Source organism: Felis catus, chromosome X (genome assembly GCF_018350175.1).
Source record: "Felis catus isolate Fca126 chromosome X, F.catus_Fca126_mat1.0, whole genome shotgun sequence".
NCBI lineage: Eukaryota > Metazoa > Chordata > Mammalia > Carnivora > Felidae > Felis > Felis catus.
Window position 1 is genome coordinate 85679517 of NC_058386.1, and position 19790 is coordinate 85699306.

Sequence of the window (19790 nt, forward strand, 5' to 3'; positions counted from 1 at the left end):
TATATATATAGATGTGTGTTTCAAAAAGAGAATGAAAGTCCTGTAATTTGGCACAGACCTGAAGTGTCAGATAGTTAAAATCTTTATTATAATACCAATAGCTAAAATTTACTAAGTGCCTACTCTGTGCCAGACACTTTTATGTGTAGGTTAATGCTCACGACATCTCTTTGAAGGAATTCTTGATTTTTTTTTCCAGATAAAGAAACTTAGGCACAGATAGGTTAAGTAATTTGTTTGAGGTCACAAAGGCAGAACTAGGATTTGAACCCAAGTGATCTTACTCTAGAGGGTAACAATTTGTTATACTGTATCAACTATTTATACTACACTATATTTAACAATTAATTTAATTTAATTTAAATAAATATACTACACTATATTTAACAATTTGTTACACTATATCTACCTCTTTTCCTAGGACTGTCAGCTTCCAAAACAGATTATTCTCATCTTTTTAGACCACTAAATCATTCTTTATATATTATTGTGCTTAGCTACTTGTTTTGTTGATTTTTTCGGCCTATAATTACAATTTTATAACTACAGATACCTACAACACAAAATACAGAAGAGTATTTGTCTTCATTTTGGGTTTACATCTCTAGATAGAAATCATCCATCACACATTTTGAAATTTGTATCCAGTGTAATTTATTATTAATTTGCCACACCTGACAATGGCGATGCTTGAGGATCTTATAAAATGGACTGTTTGGGGGCACCTGGGTGGCTCGGTCAGTTAAGTGTCCAACTTCAGCTCAGGTCATGATCTTGAGGTTTGTGACTTTGAGCCCCGCATTGGGCTCCGTGCTGACAGCTCAGAGCCTGGAACCTGCTTCAGATTCTGTGTGTCCCTCTGTCTCTGCCCCTCCCCTGCTCATGCTCTGTCTCTCTCTGTCTCTCAATAATAAATAAACATTAAAAAATTAAAATAATATAATGTACCGTTTGCATTAAAATGAGCTTTTCCTCTGACTACATTAATATGTATCTACTTATTCCTCAGTGTCTCCTTAATATGAAATGTGAAAGAACACTGAGAATCCCCTCTGGAATGAGGAATGTGCTCTGTTGTTACCCTTCTCATTCATTCTAAACATATCTATTTTCCTTTGCAGCCCTGTGTAACCTTCAGCCCCTGGAAGCCCTCTTTGTTATTTTGCGGGAATCTGCCCCCAAAGTCAAATCCAGTGGATGGTAAAGATAAATGACTTAATCTTCTAAACACATTAACTTGACATTTTTTTATGTAGCACATGAGTTTTAATTAATTTTATAATCCTGTTTCAACATCTTTGTTGGACAGTATTTCCTAAAAACTAATATCTTAATGATTAGTTTTCATTAAAAACTAGCTAGTCAACTAGAAATAAGTAATACCTTCCATATATATTATGATGATGTCACTGCCCTGGAATTAATGACATGTTTAGTTGTTTCTTCATTGATGGCATGGACCAATAAAAATCATTTGTTTGTAATGTTTTTTACTGTGCCTAGATAGGCTGTCAGTGATTGTGATATATAACTCAGTTGTTCAGCCCATTGAAAAACATCCATAGATCTAAAGGAGAGAATTTGTTCTTCCAGAGTGCTACCAGCCAACTAAACTTGGGAACCCTTTACACTGAAGCATTTTGATTGAATGTCTGAAGCTCTTGCTTATTCTTAGTATTTATTGCTTGCCCTGGTGAAAGTGGTGACTGTGATTTGATTGCTGACATTTTTCCTTGTGATTCAATTTAACCCTTACCACAGATTCAGGCTTTCTGGCCACATCTGTTTTCATGGACCATTTTATAAGATTAGTTAGTCCTGTTGCTATTAACATCCTTTTTTGGATCATCATACCTACACCTCCATAGCTCAAAATACATATAGTCAAGTGAAACATTCAGGCTTCAAAGTATGACTCCTGTTGGCTGACCAGTCTAGTCTCATGACCTGCATATATTGCATTAACCACTTCATTGCCATACCATCACTTGACTTTTTACCATGTACATATTTCTGTACTCCTTGAAGTTTCTACTACTATTTAAATGCCATTGACTCTGGCTTATCTGTAGTATAATGTATATTGTCAAGCTGCAGGATATATGGCAATTGAAAAGACAATTATAACTAGAGGCAACTCTCTCCAAAAATATGATCTGCAGAGTGGCATGTGTGTGAGGGTGGGAGAAAATATAGTAGTCCTGAGGATACTCTTTTATCTCTGACTCATTTCTTTTAGGTCTCGTAAGTTCCACAATTTCATGGAAAAGTGCATGATAAAAAATTTCCTATTTCGTCCTACTTCTGCAAACATGCTTCATCACCCTTTTGTTCAGAATATAAAAAATGAAGGACATGTTGTTGAGTCATTAAAGAAGCATCTTACTGGAATCATTAAAAAGAGACAGAAAAAAGGTTAGAATATGTGAACTTTCATTTTACTGGAATGGATATTTAGATGCAAGCAAAATTTATTCATTTTTTTCAGGAAAAAATAATATTTTCTTAAGAATTACATTGAAAGTAAAAATTCTGAGGCCTTTGATATTTAGTTTTTCCACTAATATTCCATGTGCAATTAATTACCTCTCACCTGGTCATCTGTATATATATATAGGGTTAAACTGATAACTGATTAGAACTGGCAAATGTTTATATTTACAAAAACCCTGAATGCATCCAGAATAATTTTGTGATGTGCCAAATTTATTTTAAGAAAACTCCTAAGTAAAGAAAAAAATAAATAAAAATATAACGAAATCTATATCTTACTGCTTTTTTCTGTGTTTTTAATTAACTCCATTGAGATAAATGGATTTATAATTACTCATTTATTGGCTGTTAATTCTGAAGTAATTTCTGTGTACTATATAAAGTTTGTTTTATACACTAATCTCCAACTATAAGATGTAATTAAAAGAACTAATTTATACAAATAAAAGTTAGTTTCTGTATATTAATGCCAAAAATGGCAGGATGGATTTTCATCAAATCCAGAGTAAACTACTTAGGAAGTTCTAACTTTATAGGTTGTATGGTATATTCCACGTTTAATTTGGGGCACCATAGGCAGTGTTGTGAGTGGTGATGTAGTGGAAAAGGAGAAACCTGAAACATAGCAGGCATTCTCAGAATAGCTACAGAATTTATTGCAATAGAGTTTATTCCTCCTGCATAATTATATGTATCCTATTTTGGAGTGAGAAACAGCAGAAATTATTTTATTTAACCATGTGGAAAATTCACTGGACCAGCATTACAAAAGCCAGCCAGTCTGAATTTGGTACAGGAAGACCCCATTTCTACTTGAGAATTTGCTAATTTCCAGAGCTGCAAGATTTCCAGAATGTTACCTGCAGAAAAAGCCACATTTATGTGGGAATTGCTTAGATATAAATATAGTTACCCTAAACACTTTTATATAGGAAATTCAAAAGAAATCTCTTGTTTGTAAGCTTCTCTATTTCGGTGCAGCACAGCTGAAATGAAAGAAGCTGAACATGTTGAATGTAAGTGTAAAACCCAGAATTGAGATTTTCACCTTCTCATTGAACAGACCAAAGATCCTGATCCTCATTTTCAAAGATCCTCATCGAAAGGACCAAAGATAGATGTGGGCCCAAGACATAAAGTTCTTGCATCTACATCGCACACATGTAGGCCATGCTCAGAAACCATCTAGAGTTCCTCTTGTCCCTTTCCCTCTTTGCCTTTCTGAATTATTTCTCTTTAGAATTACAGCAACCAAATTTTTAAATTCCCTTTCCTGTGCCCAGAGAAATTAATCTGTATGGAATAGCTTCACTGTGCTGCAAAAGTGGTTCTAAGAACTAGGATATTGTCTACATTACCAACCAGGTGTGATTTGAAGGGTTACTTTCTTGTCCTTGTAAATTTACTTGACATCTTGAGCATTAAATGGTGAAAATTCACTAGGATAAATTGCATTAATCTCTGCTGATTTTTATGTATAATTTTTTTTTATACAAAGGAATACCTCTGATATTTGAAAGAGAAGAAGCTATTAAGGAGCAGTACACCATGAGAAGATTCAGGTGTGTTTGATAAATTGCATATAATTTGTTGTTAGCAATTTATGTAAGACAGTTGATCCTGTACTGTTGCATTTGACTCAGAAGAGTAATCCTTTCTGATACAACAAATAACAGATCTTTTTTTTCAAAACATATTTGAATGGAAATGTTGAGGAAAAATTTTTATTACTATTCAAAGATTCTTTCATTTCTGGTAGTAGAATGATAAAGTAGTTTATGAGATAATTAATATTGAGTATATTAGTAATACAAAGAATACTTCAGACATTATAGGAATGATTCAAGAAAGATTTACTGAAAATACCTTTATTGCAGAAAATGTCCATTTTTAAAAATTAAAAAAAAAAGTGAAGCCTGAGTGGCTTCACTCCGCTGGCAGTTCTTACTATATAGCAATCATTTGTGTGTTTCCTTCTAGAGGACCTTCTTGTACTCATGAGCTTCTGAGACTGCCAACTAGCAGTAGATGCAGACCACTTAGAGTTCTGCATGGAGAACCCTCTCAGCCAAGGTGGTTGCCTGATCGAGAAGAGCCACAGGTCCAGGCACTTCAGCATCTACAGGGAGCAGCCAGGGTGTTCATGCCACTACGAGCTCAAGACAATGCACCTAGGCTTCTACAGGGGCAAGCCCAGGCACCTCAGCGACTACAAGGGGCAGCTCGTGTGTTTAAGCCACTACAGGCTCAGGTTAAGACGAAGGCATCTAGGCCCCTACAGATGCAGGTTAAGGCACCTCCAAGACTACGGAGGGCAGCCTGGATGCTCATGCCACTACAGGCTCAGGTTAAGACACCTAGGCCTCTACAGCTACAAGCCCAGGTACCAAAAGAACAGCAGGCTCAGGCTCAGCCCCAGGCATCAGAAGAGCCACAGGATCTGGACCAGGTACCAGAGGAATTTCAGGGTCAAGATCAAGTACCAGAACAACAACAAAGGCAGGGTCAGGCCCCTGAACAACACCAGGGGCAGAACCAGTTACCTGAACAACAGCTGGAGCAGAACCAGGTACCTGAACAGCCAGAGGTACAGGAACAGGCTGTTGAGCCCACACAGGCAGAGACTGAGGCAGAGGAACCTGAGTCATTACGAGTACATGCCCAGGTATTCCTGCCCCTACTGTCACAGAACCACCATGTGCTGTTGCCACTACATTTGGATACTCAAGTGCTCATTCCAGTAGAGGGGCAAATTGAAGGGTCACCTCAGGCACACATCTGGGCACTAGAGCCCCCACAGGCAGTTGGCTCAGTTCAAGAACTGATAGAGGGACTATCAAGAGACTTACTTCGAGCACCAAACTCACATAACTCAAAGCCACTTGGTCCACTGCAAACCTTGATGGAAAGTCTGTCTTCAAACATGTTTTACTCTCAACCAGAACAGGCAGGGAAGAAAAAATCAAAAGTTTCTAGTCTAAGGCAGGCATTGGCAAAAAGACTATCACCAAAGAAGTTCCGGGCAAAGCTATCACAGAGACCTGAAGAGTTTGAGATCTCAGATTTAGAAGCCTGCAGGAGAAGGTGCCAGCGCAGATGGGAAGATATCTTTAATCAGCACGAGGAAGAATTGAGACAAGTTGCAAATGTAAGACTTTCTGATATTTTTACTGAATCAAATATGCAGAGAAACATACTAGTCCATGCTCATGTTTTCCCTCTGTAAAACCAAATGAGTTAAATATTCCTTGTGTCCCAAAGAAAATTAACTTAATTTGTGCTTCAAATAAATTATCCTAAAATTTCCAGGTAATTATGACTAAATTTGAGAAAGAAAAAGTTGCTTGAATAATCCAGGTAATTGTTTAATATCTTTGTAGAGATATAGCTTTAATTATTAGTTTTCTACCTATTATTCCCTTAACCAATAAAGGAACACTGTATAGACCTTTAAAACTACTATTTTGGATATTTAAAAATTATTGCCATAGCTCAATATTTCAAATATAACTCATTAAAATTAAAGACAAAAGAACAACTTTGGTTTTACTCCTCTAACCTCTAAGTTAATTTGCCTTTTTCCCCATAGAATGCTGAACTCTGCTATTTAAGTGAAATATACTATTTTTTTATTTTGCATGTTTAAATCAAGGTTAAAATGAAACGGTAAAGCAGTTTCCAAAATATTTTGTATATAGTTACCATATATATGACTTGTCTCACTAATGTTCCACTATTTTACATAATTAATGAAGTGTCTGCATTGAACATGACATAAGTTACAAATTCATCTCTGCACTCTTTTGAAATGCAGTATGCTACTATCTTTAGCTTATTTTGGAATAGTCAAAACTTCATTCTTTCAAATCCTCTAAAATAATTTGGCTGGAGTTGCTGAATTCAATTTGGCAGATCTAATCTGACAGTGAAGGATTTTGTGGTCTTTATAAGCAAATTAATGAGGTCAGCAGGATTAGGAGAGCAGTTGTTTTCTAATACTTCACAACAACCATTTACATAAAGGAATCCTAAATTAAACCCTGGTGTCAAAATCCATTTGTCTGATAATAATTAATGTAGTAATTACAAATGTATCTTGTCTGAATGTCTGGATAAGTGAGTCTTTTGGTTTATGTTCATTGAGCCAATTAAACACATATTATTTCCCTAACATGTTTAACTTGAGAAAAGGTAGAAGCAACAAGCAAAGAAAGGACCTAATTGACTAATATCAATGAGCGCTAGTAACAACTGAATTAACGGGTTTTGCATTTATAAAAAAGAGTTGTATACTTTCATGCAAGATCCATGGCATTGGTAGCATGACACATACTTATTGTCATTCAGTGTTTTAAGTATATATGTGAGAAGCCATTCTAACATGGAAGAAAAGGTCAATAAATAATAGTTACCAATCCCATGACCCTAGGATCTTGTACAGGCATTCATATCTTTATGTGTGATTCTTAACAAAAATATAAAAGAAAAGAAAAGAATTAATATTAAATCAAAGTCATAGATCTTTTGAATTACCTAAAAATTTGTTAGCATTTAGAGACGTATGTGAGTTCTTTAGCCAAAGGAAAGAAAACTAATTTTCATTACTCTGAGTTGAAGAAATATTGATTGGCTTAAGTGTGCAAACAGAAACTTTCTTAAACTCCTAGAGCTCAATTAGTGAGAAATATTTGCACTGCTATATTTCAGATCTTCCATTGCACAGGAGGACCAAACTTTGTAATTATAACTGCTTACTAAAAGTGACAGTTTGAGATTTTGAGGTAAGCTTTAGACCGGAGATTCTTAACCTGGGTCTAACAGATTAGCTGCAGGTGGTCAATGATCCCCCTGAAAATATATGCAGATATCTGTGTCCATATGCAATTAGAATCTCCTCAGATTCTTTTTTTTTAATTTTTAAAAAATTTTTTTGAGAGAGAGACAGAGAGACAGAGACAGAGTCCAAGTGGGAGAGTGGCAGAGAGAGAGAGGGAGACACAGAATCCGAAGCAGGCTACACATTCTGAGCTGTCAGCACAGAGCCCGATGCAGGGCTTGAACTCATGAGCACAGCCATGAGAGCCGAAGTTGGAAAGTCAACCGAATGAGCCACCCAGGCAACCCTAGAATCTCCTCAGATTCTAAAGGGAATCCAGAACCACAAACTATTAGAATCTTCTGGTTTAAATCAATTTTAATATTTGAAAATTATTCTTTTAAATTGTACATTGGGATGATAGAATTACTCATATTATTTGTATTTTAACAACAATTAAAATATTTATTTTCCTTTTTGTTTCAAAGGACAAAGAAGATGAATCATCAGACAATGATGAAGTATTTCATTCAATTCAGGCTGAAGTCCAAATAGAACCATTGCAGCCATATGTTCCAAATCCTAAAGGAAATGAAGTAAGTTTCTCAGTATGAGTTGCCGTGACATTAAGTGCCTAAAACAGTGATTCTTAAACTTTTTGGTCTCAGGGATGCTTTATACTCTTAAACATTGAAGACCCCCCAAAAACTTTTGTTTATGTGGATTGTGTCATCCAATATTTAATGTATTAGAAATTAAAACAAAAAATAAAATATTTACTAATTCATTTAAAAGTATTATATGTCAACATAAGAAATAATTTTTAATAAACAATAACTATTTTCCATTTTGCTTAATGGAAAACAACTGGATTCTCATATGTGCTCTGCATCCCATTTGTTACCATATATTTAGTATATGCTAAATGAATTATATGAGTAAAAGCTGGCTTCTCACATATAAGGAATTGGGAAGAGAGAATCTTCATAGCTTTTTCAGATAATTGTGGATATTCTTTGATAATACACTAAAGCTAGGGAACTGGAACTTAAAACCCTATCAGTGAAATTTTGCGTATTCATAAATATTAAAATCTATTGTTCTATTATTTGCTATGAATAGATGTTTTACTCATGCACAATTTTGTATCTTAATACATTGGTCAGTTGGAAAATATTATTTCAATGTGTATGTAGATCTTTCCAAATATTTACACATTTCATTATACAACATCAATAAACAACATCTATTAATATCACCAATTTCATCAGAAAAATGATTATTGATAAGCTGCCAAGTGCATGGTGACAGATAATAAATTTAAAATTTAAATTTTTACTTCAAAGCTCAATTTTATCACTACTAACAAATAACATCAGTTGTTTTTTCCTTGAATTGACTGGCTAACTTCACTGATTTTAAATAAAATGCCTGCCAAATGCCCAAGTTGAATAATCATAGTTGTCTTGTCATTCTTTTAAGTAAAAACATTGCTCATAAAAAACTTGGGTAGTTAAACTTATAACACAATCACACATACCTTTTCCGTTCATTGTCTCTGTTCTGTTTATGACAGCATCTGGATCATTTAATCTGTGGTTTATTTTCTTACACTTATAGGAATAATCAAGTCAGTCCTCATAGCCAGGATGATTCTGTTTTCACGACTGTATTAACAGCATTTAGCATAGGGTATTGGTGAAGCCCAAGTTGCAGTTTCAGTTCCCATAAGGACAAGATATTATCATCATAGCTAGCATTCATAACAGCTAGTCATCTAAAAATTTCTTGATCACTAAGGATGAATCAAGTGGCTGAGTAAAGAACTCAAATTCTTGCCTTATTAATAGTGAGTCAGAAGTCTCATTGTTCTTAATCAGCACAAGGGTCCCAGATCACTATACTTCTTCCTTCTAGATGCTTCACAGTGATATCTTTCATGGACAATTATTCTTTTTAAATATGTTACTTCTGATACTAACAGTCCTCTGGAGTGAATAAGAGAATATTACTTTATAAATACTAACCACTGGCAGAAGGAACATAAACTGGATTGTATTGTTTAATTACAAAAGGCCTTATGTCTCCCTCTCTGCCTTATGAAATTATGACTTTACTCCTACTCTCAGATAATTATTACCTTAAGCATGCCTCTTTAAACAGGAAATATAATGAGTTATACCTGACTGGTTTGGAATACATCATTTGTCTCATACATAACTATTCTTACTAATCATCTTCTCCTTTTTGGGACCGAATTCCTCAAAATTCAACAAGCCAATTCTTATTAGGCATTAGTTTTTCTTATTTTTGGCCTTTATCTTTTCTGAGGAATCCTGGCCTCTGGTTTACTAGTGTCAATAAACTTTCCGAGATCAGTTTAATGAACCAGGAAGACCTAGTCTGGGTCAATATAATGCCAGGGCATGTGAATCAAATATGGAAAAAGATGTTTATTATCCATACTACTAAACATGTGGTTACATTTGGAAATACACATTACCAAACAGGTGAACAATTAACAACATTTTTCATTTCTTATCGATCACAACCTTGATAAGTCACGTTTCTAGAACCTATAGAATGACTTTATGAGCATGAAAATGCTAGAGTTTTAAAAAAATGTAACATGTTTAATTTTTCTTTCTAAAGAATCTAGTGTGACTACCTTGTTGAATGCCAGAATAACCTATTTGTTTTGGTTAGTTAAAAAGTATTTTAAGTAGAAACCTAATGATATAAAACTAAATGAGGCAAGGCAACACTACATGGTCCTATCTACTAATGTTAGCAGAAAATAATGTGCCCCACTGATGGATGCTGATATATGTGCTCTTTTCTCAAGCATTTTGCTGCATTAGATGAAGGAATAATTAATAGAAACCAAACTAATTCATTTAGAATTGAAAAAGTATTTGGAAAACTGTCATAATATAGTCAAATTGTAAAGTGAAAAAAAAAAACATACTTTCTTAAAGGTGGGACAGTTTTGACTCAAGAGATTTTAATGATGTAGTGTGTGTGTGTTACAGCTTTTGAAAATCTAGGGTTAGTTTAAAAGGGTCAGTGGGTGAGAAGTTTGAGCTTAAATTCTGAGTGAGAAATTTGGACTTGATATAAAAAGTAATATGAAAATATAGAACATTAAATTAGCAGTTGTGAGACCTATATTCTGATTATAGATATCCTTTAACTTGATGTAAATTCTTAGAAAAGTTATTTTCCTCTCTGGGGCACAGATTATTCAATACAAAAATTAAAGTGTTTGATTATATAATGTCCAGAATCTGTTATTATACTAAAATTCAAGGATACCATCAGAAATTATGGTTAAGCAGCTATAAAGTTATACTAAAATTAGGAAAATACAATCTATTTATGAAAATCAGATTTTATATGTTGTATTTTTAGGAAAATATCTCTATATGAAGAAAGGAATCTTCATCCATAGATTAATAACTCAAAAGAATTTATGATAAAAATTTTTACCAAAGTATTTCCCTGTGTCTTTAAGGTCCAAGAGAGATCTACTTCAGTGCCTTACAATCAAGATTGTGCACACTATGTCAAGTTCTCTTCAAGGTATGTGTCTCTAATTTCTATATTCAAATTGCTCGTAACTTACTACTACATGGAAAATTAAAAGGTATTTATTTATTTGACACTAAGTTTTGTGTAAAGTCAAACTAAAATATTAATGACAGCATCATCATAAATGATATTGTTGGCCTACATTTAAAACCTTAACTGCAGCAATCCATTAACTAGATCTTTTACATTTGGATATACTGCAGTCTCTGTGTCATTTAGTTTTATAATTTGCTGATAAAATCCACAATTTAATTTAAAAAATCAATGAACTCTTGGACAGCTTTCAATTAGTATTTTATAATAAAAAGATGTGAAGTTTCACGTGTATCATGTACTTTGATTATACATTTTATCATGTAGTATATCATGAATCTCATGTACATGTACTACACATTAAAACACTCACAGAATTCCTAACCTCAGAAGCTAATGCCATGGAATGGACAGCCTGAAATGACCTAAGGGAAAAATCAAATCTAAATCTCAATATTATATCAATGATATTTTATAACAGTCACTGTACCTTTTATCTCTGTAATATTGGTGATCTTCAGTGATTTTCAAAGATCGTGTTTCATATTTTAGATGTTTGTGCTTTGTGTTATATCTAAAACCTAAATTTTAAGGTAGATTTTCCTTAAAAATTATACCCCCTTCAACTCCAGATTATGATGGAGAGATCTTAGCCTATATTCATTCACTCAGTCTTTCACTAAATATTTATTGAACACCTACTATATTCAAGACACTGGACAGTATGGACAGATTGCATAGTGTTGATGTTATGTAGTATGTATATTCCTACTTTATTATTACTTAAAACCCCATATATTTCTGTACTTAGATTTAACTTATATGAAGATTTAGGTACTTAGATTTAACTTATATGCAGAAATCTTGGAAAATTGGAAAGCAAGATTAGGAATTTTTGCTTTCTCTACATTCAGTAAATGAGTTGTCATGGTCCTTCTGACCGCAAAGGGAGAAACCTGTTTAATTTTATGTATCTTTTTGGTATCATGGGATATATCTTTAATAAAATCCAGCATATAAAAAGTAATATTTCTGTTAAACTACAATTGGCTGTTCACATTTTAAAGGGATTGTTGAATTTATGAATAGCAAATATATTAACTTTAAATATGATTAAATTTCTAAAAGTAATTAATTAATTTTTAAGTTTATTTTTTGAGAGAAAGATAGAGCACGAGCGTGGGAGGGGAAGAGAGAGAGAGAGAGAGAGAGAGAGAGAGAGAGAGAGAGAGGAGCCCAAGCAGGCTCTGCACTGTCAGCAAAGAGCCTGAGGTGGGGCTCGAACCCACAAAAGGTGAGATCATGACCTGAGCCGAAACCAAGAGTCAGATGCTCAACCCACTGAGACACCCGGGTTTATCTTAAATTTATAAACTTAATTTAAATAAAACTTGAGTCTTTCCTGAAATTTGGGGTCATAGAAAAGACTCTAGTATGTTCTAGGCCTAGATCAATAACCAAAGTCCTTCCTATATGGAAATTCCAAAGCAACTATAAAATTTAGCAGCACCAGTCCGAAAAAGCTTTCTGAATATTCCCTGAATTTGAATGTTAAAAACTAGTGTCCTATTTGTATGTCCATTCATTTAGCTAAATCAGGAGCATTAAATCTAAACCAGGACATTAAAAAACGCAAACATCAAGCTTTTAAAATCAGGATGATCACAGTGGAATATTTGACATGACAATAAGTTTTTATCTTGTTAAAATCAACGCATACATATTAAGTTATGTTTATCACTGTGTTACTAGGTATATAATAATATCTGAATATTACCTTAAAGAAAGTTTATTGAATTTTTTGAAATTAAATACGATATGTAAAGGAAACATATACTATATGGAAACATTTTATTTGTATTTTGGAAGTTGTTTCTCTGTTCTAGATAAAATAGCACATTTGGGGGAAAATGGAAATTTGAAAATTTTACTTCAGCTCTACTTATTTTAGTTTGATATATACTCATATAGTTAAAATTTTTTGTTGGTATTGATGTTGAGCTATATATTCCCTTTATGAATATTAGGACATGGCACATGCTTTTCTGTCTTTTCATTTAGTGTTCCTCAGCGGTCTGTTTTGGAACAAGCTCAGAAGCCCATTGACATCAGACAAAGGAGTTCACAAAATCCTCAAAATTGCCCAGCAGTATCAGGTGATTCAAAGCACAAAGTTTGAACAGTCAAAACACAGACCTAATATTTAACAGTCTGTATTGCAGAAGTTAAGAAAGAATTTCAAGAAGAAATGAATCAAAAGTGTTAAGGAAGCCAAGTAGAATTAAGACCAGAAGGCCATTGGATTTGGCAATTGGGTGGTCATGGGTGACCTTTGAGAAATGGAAAGTAGTTTTTCTGAAGTTTATTTTTCTCTTTAAGTTGGGTAGTAGTTAGGAATGTGTCTGGGGAGGTGGGAGATGTCAACTTTAGTTTCTGTACCATGTGTGAAAAATATGGGAAAGGAACTTGGGAGAGACCGTTTTAACAGGCTAAAATGTATAAGCAATCTTTAAAATATTGAAATATTAAGTGGAGTAGTTTTAGGCATGTGTTTTATTTATCAATTTGTTATTTCAACACCCCAAAGTAAAATATATATAGTATCTCATAAACATCCCTAACTCTTACAAATTGATGTTTTTACTCAAAACACATGAAAACTTGATAAAATCATACAAAATCACTTCATAATTTGTGATAATAATTTCAAACAAGTATTTTATCTTATGATATGCTTTTGAGAGTTTAAATGAATTATAGATTTGTGAAATATTGAGATAAAGCTAAACCTTATGTCTTAGATTATAAAATCTGGCACTATGTACTTTTAACCAACCTAAGTAAATTTAGCAAGGGCAAAATGCCTGACTGAGTCCTCAAGTCATCTTTAAAAACGTAGAACACATATTTTATTAAAATGTTAATAACAAAAAAAGGCATATAAATGTACTGTATAAAAATCAAATATTTTGAAGGCCTGAACTTAAAAACCCCATTCTTCTTAGGAGACTCAGATAATGGTAGAATTCTTTAAATAGTAGTGTCCTCTCATACAGAAATATTATCTTGTGAGAAAATAAGCTTGCATGAAAAGTAACTTTAAGAATATTTTTCTCAGAATCTTTCTGGTTTGACTAGGACTAATTTTGCTAATACTGGGAAAACACCTAAAATTTTAAGGTTTATTTATATTGCCTTTTCTTAAATAAAGAAATTATATGAACATTGGTAAGGGGGAGAAGTGGATAGCATCTGTGTAGGTAATAGCTGAAGTTCTCTTCAACTCTAAAATTCTTTTATTGTGTGTGCTACTTAGACCTAGATTACATACTTTACTATGCAGGAAGTCAGAGCAGCTTACCACAAATTTGCCTCAAAATCTCAAACACTCACCCAAATTTCTTATTTAGCCTAACAACATACCCAGAAACTTGAGGAAAAAAAAGTTTCCTGAAGAAAGATAATAAATTGCAAAAGTACTATGCCACAAGATACAGACATAAATTGTAGAGTGCATTCTGGATAATATATTCAAAACATAGAAGTGTTTGCAAATACATGATTTTTGGAGTTGTGGTGTCTATACCATAGCTATAAATAGCAATATTGCAAATAAAAAAAGGGATAGTACTGTTTATCTTCAATGTCCAAGCACACTAAAACAATAAGCAGGGACATAAGTGTCCCCTTAGTGAAACTTTTTCTGGGGATACTCAGCCAGATCTACTGATTTTTGAGCCTAAATATTCTCACTGGATTTTAACCACAGGTTATTTACTATACCATAAATCTTAATGTCAAAACTCCAGACTTCGAATCCAGGTAAATTTGCATTTTTAAAGATTTTTTTTTTTGTATTTTTAAGTAAGCTCTACACCCAACAAGGGGCTTGAACTTCCACCTCGGAGACCAGGAGTTGCAAACTCTATGGACTGAGCCAGCCAGGCACCCCTAAATTAGCATTTTAAATGGCAATATTTACACTATAGAATTCAGCTGTGCATTGTGATAGCAAGAGCCACATATGGCTTTTAAAATTAAAACTAAAATTAAAATGCCAACCCCTCAGGCACACTGGCAATATTGCAAATGCTCAATAGCCATGTGCAGCTACTAGTACTGTATTAGACAATGCAGATACAGAACATTTCTATCACTGCAGAAAATTCTAGTGCACAACATCGCTATAGAAAGATTCCCAGCTTTATAAAAAGCATTAGGTTTTGTCTCTTTTTCAGTTGTTCACTTTTCAACTGTATTGAAATACTTCAAGATATATCACTGAGTGGAAATTGGGGGATTAAGATTGCAGGGTCAACTCTCCTCTTGAAAATGTTGTCTAATCTGTCATCATCTAATGCACTGTTGAGCTCTTTTTCTACTAGTTAGTATGGGAGGCCAGTGATACCACCTAGCTCTTCCTATCCTAGATACATATTATTTTTTAAATGAAACTATTTGTCTACCAGTCTTACTGGATACCTTCTCACACAGAAATATTTAGCAAGTGTACACTTAATATTGAAAACAGAAAAGCCATATAGATCTACGACAGAACAAACCTTGAGCCTGCCATTACTCCTGAAAACAGAAATCTAGGATCTTGGCCCCATGATAATTTATTAGGTGGTATTTCCTGAATGGAAAGAAGCTACAAGAAACATACCAAGGTATTGAAATGGTACACTATAAAAATGAACGCAATGGTTGTGGTCATCACTTACTAATGTCTTTTTGGCATTCTACAGAATCTTCTTCTGAGGAAGAGAGTCCTGTAACCTGGAGGAGGTCCCAGTCATCACCGCCTTATTCTACTATTGATCAGAAGTTGCTGGTTGATGTTCATGTAGGTTGCCATCTTGACTCTTAACACATTTATCTGTTTCTTAAAAAACTTCTTTAGACCTGCATATTTTCATCTTCACTTGAGGGAAAGGCCAAAGTGTATTTTTTTTAATTAGTATTTCAAAGATAGATTTCCATTGCTATGTGAGTATGCAGAATATGAAATCTAGAAATTAAGCTTGAAATGGAGAAACTTTAAACTGATCATAAAATATTTTATATTCACATGCTTTTGTCAGAACATGTTCAGATAGGAGGGATAGAAAGGTCTTTGTAGAAGTTAATCTCAAATCAAGGAGTAAAAGCTAGATGTTCACTTTTAGCTAATATAATTTCTTGGATTATGAGGTAATACATAAAAATAACACATTTGTAGAAAAATAAAATGCCCTCTGACAGCGTAAGCAATAGTCTGCCAGTTGTTTCCACAGTGTGCTTTCAGGTCACTCCATTTTACTTTTGTAATTATCCCTACCCTCCACATACACATCTCTTTCAGATTGCCTAAAGATTGCTTATATGACACCATACTTAAAGGTGCATTTATATTAATTTGGTTCTTAGAAGTGTTTGAGTTACTTTAAGACAACCTATGTACAAAACTAGAGCTAGGAAATTAAGTATCAATTTTAAGAGCTATGTTTTAATCCTAATATCAGAGGATAAAATGAAAGGGAAAAAATGAGTATACCCTCTATAGAGCATCAAATAATCTGTTTTACTTTCTATCACCAAAACCAAATGTCTATTCCTCAGCAGAAAAGTAGGGGCAATAAAAAACAAAGTGGATAAATTTTTCTCTTTGTGATCCAGAAAGGCCATTAATGATCATAGCCTGAAGTTTGGGTTTTGGCATTCAATCTTAAAAAAATGCTGGCTTTATCTTGTAAATACATATCTTCATTTCAATTGAAAATATATTTTAAAATATTGCCAGCTTGGAAACTTTCCAATCTAGAAGAAAATAAAAGTCTACTAGAGATTGCATTAACCTTTCTTGTGCACACAGGTTCCAGATGGATTTAAAGTAGGAAAAATATCACCCCCTGTTTACTTGACAAATGAATGGGTAGGCTCTAATGCACTCTCTGAAATCTTCCGGAATGATTGGTTAACTCCTGCACCTGTCATTCAGCCACCTGAAGAGGATGGTGATTATGTTGAACTCTATGATACTGGTGCTGATACTTATGGTGATGATGATGATTCTAATGGTGCTTATGAAGATACCTATGACCATGACAATGGCAATGATGGCTTGGATAACCAGGTTGGTCAGGTTAATGGTATTGGTGAAGACCATGATGATAATGACAATGATGAAGCTATTGATGACAAAGACAATAATCATGATGATGCTCCGTGTCGGCCAAGGTTGGTTTTTCTGGATTACTTGTACTACCAATATTTTAGAATGTTTCAATTATTTGCATGTTTGTTTTACTTTCAAATTTTATTACCAAAAGGGTGAATGAATTGCACTTGTATATTAGTAAATGGTTCATTTTTCAATAATATATTTAAATTATTTTGATGCAAAACACTTCATTTTGCATTTTTATATGGTATATTTTATTAGTATTCAAGTATTATGTTCCTTATAACTGGAATTGTTAATGTTTCTGTTAAAATTAGTGCTACTGAGTCATCTTATGCTGTAAAACCACAGTGAGTAAATGAAATGGGGTAACAAATAGTGTGCTACGTAATAACTGTGTGATGAAGCCCTGATATTGCAAACAAAATCTCCAAATTTGCTGAGAACAATGAATTGCAAACTTGACTTTCACCTGATAATTTTAGGCTGAAACTTACTAACATGGCATTATTCTTGGAATTCTGCAAACTGCTGTAACTAAATTCAGTACTCATTCAATTTTATCTTCTTATAGAGCAGCTGCCAAAAGTGGTAATATTTAGTGAAGTGATGTTTTTGGCATGCCACCAGTTGTTTGCTATATATATAGTTCCTTTCTCCTGCTCAAAACAGGCCAGTGTGTTCTTATTTACATATGCTCATGGTTTGTGTTTAAACTGCTCTCGAAGATTACTTAATATAGTAAATGTTTACATTTTTAGAAAAATTATCAGTGGGAGAATTGTTTGCTTTATAATATTGAAATTCATATATTGTTTGGTTAATTTTCAAATGTTGTTGGTGGATATACATGGCAGAACAGACCACAGATCATTCAATAGTTTTTTTTTTCTTTTTTGCCAACTAAAAAATCTACCAGGAATTCCATTCTCAAATAAATTTGCTTTTGGGGGTGCCTAGGTGGCTCAGTCGGTTAAGTGCTGACTTCGGCTCAGGTCATGATCTCGCAGTTCGTAAGTTCAAGCCTAGCATTGAGCTCTGTGCTGAGAGCTCAGAGCCTGGAACCTGCTTCAGATTCTGTGTCTCCCTCTCTCTCTGCCCCTTCTCCCACTCACACTCTGCCTCTCTCTCTCTAAAAGATAAACATTAAAAAAATAAATTTGCTTTCAGAATTATAGGTATATGTTTATGTTGTGTCTTAAACAAAAAAAAATCATTGAGACATTTTGCTAAGCTTGGTGTTCTTGGCAACTAATTAAATGACTCTCTCAGCTTAATGAAATCTATATTACTTATTTCCTGGTGGTGGTAATAGAAAAAATCAATGGGATTCTGTAGCAAAGTAGTCAATACACATGTTAGAAAATTGAGGCATATATTAAAATCAACAGAAATTAAATATATTGCAAGAAGAATTATTCGATGTTGTGGTTGTGCCAAAAATATGGGTTTGATCATTTATGTGGTTGTGAAGTTGCTAATGCATGTAGTCTATTATTTAAGCAAAAAAAAAAAAACATATTCATGCCGCTAACCTAACACATGTTCCTAATAAAGGATGCAAGTTCTCTTCCATCTGCCATCCACATGCAATTGAGGAATTGGTGGAGGTTATGGTGTTAATTCAGTATTTAAGATTGACAGGATATAGGGGTATTTTTCTTGTCCGTATCATACCGGTAGTGTTCACATAGAACAAAAATGTTCCTAGAGGTGGTACATATGTATCAGACACATCTGAATTCTGTTTTATTTGCTGACTTTCAAATGTGTTTGTGTTCGGTGGCTATCCTTAATTGGATCTTGTTATCAGACCAAGCTATGGCGATGGAAGCTACAAGCAAGATGGTAGAGATGGAAATGATGGTGGAGAAGGGACATGCAACAGCTATGGAAGTCAGAGAGTCAGTAGAAGCCATGGAGGAAGTGTAGCCAGTGGGGGCAGTGCGGCCATTGGAGACCATGAAGAACATAGAGCCAATATAGGCAATGGAAGAAGAGTCAAGGTAAATGGAGGTAAGGGAGTCAGTGGAACCAATGAAGAAAGTGGAGCCTTTGAACTCAGTGAAGGAGAAAATTACTCAGAGACAGCAGAGACAGATGGTCAAGGATTGGAGAGACTGACATCCCAGGACTTTGAACATCAACAGGAGGTAATACACCATTTGAAAAGGAGAATGAATTCCTCACCTTGTAAATGTGTTTTTTCATGTGATATTTCACATTTCCAGCCATTTCATATATTTTTAACTTCCAAAGGCTTAAACATTTTAAATTATAGCTATAGGTAGATCTTTACTTCTCATTTGTATGGTTTCTATTTACTTCTAGGGACAAAAATGTATTTTTTGTTTGCTTTTATTACTCAGATCACACATTTTGGATAGTGTCTCTTAACACATACATTTTTTTTTCTGGAAAGTTGTCATTGTGGTAAAATATACATAACATACAATTATCTATGTTAACTATTTTAAGTATACATTTCAGTGGCATTAAGTACATTCACAATGTTGTACAGCCATTATTACTATTAATTTCTACAATTTTTTCATCATCCCAAACAATTAAAACAGTTAACTCCCTATTATGCCTCCCACCAGTTCCCAATAACTTCTATTCTACTTTCTATCTAGGTATCTTATATAAGCAGATCACACAATATTTGTCCTTTTGTATCTGGCTTATTTCACT

The 19790-nt window shown here is 33.8% G+C and overlaps 1 protein-coding gene across 3 annotated transcripts in view; it reads left to right on the forward strand.

Annotated features, from left to right (window-relative positions):
* NRK (Nik related kinase) overlaps window positions 1-19790 on the forward strand; it is a 138548-nt gene that overhangs the window by 91733 nt on the left and 27025 nt on the right. For all 3 annotated transcript variants that reach the window (XM_023249087.2, XM_019824123.3, XM_019824124.3), the window contains exons 10-19: window positions 1122-1200; window positions 2240-2415; window positions 3992-4055; window positions 4474-5641; window positions 7798-7905; window positions 10824-10891; window positions 12995-13089; window positions 15682-15779; window positions 16788-17152; window positions 18910-19249. In XM_023249087.2, the coding sequence (XP_023104855.1) occupies window positions 1122-1200; window positions 2240-2415; window positions 3992-4055; window positions 4474-5641; window positions 7798-7905; window positions 10824-10891; window positions 12995-13089; window positions 15682-15779; window positions 16788-17152; window positions 18910-19249 (2561 nt within the window). The remainder of the gene's footprint in view (window positions 1-1121; window positions 1201-2239; window positions 2416-3991; window positions 4056-4473; window positions 5642-7797; window positions 7906-10823; window positions 10892-12994; window positions 13090-15681; window positions 15780-16787; window positions 17153-18909; window positions 19250-19790) is intronic.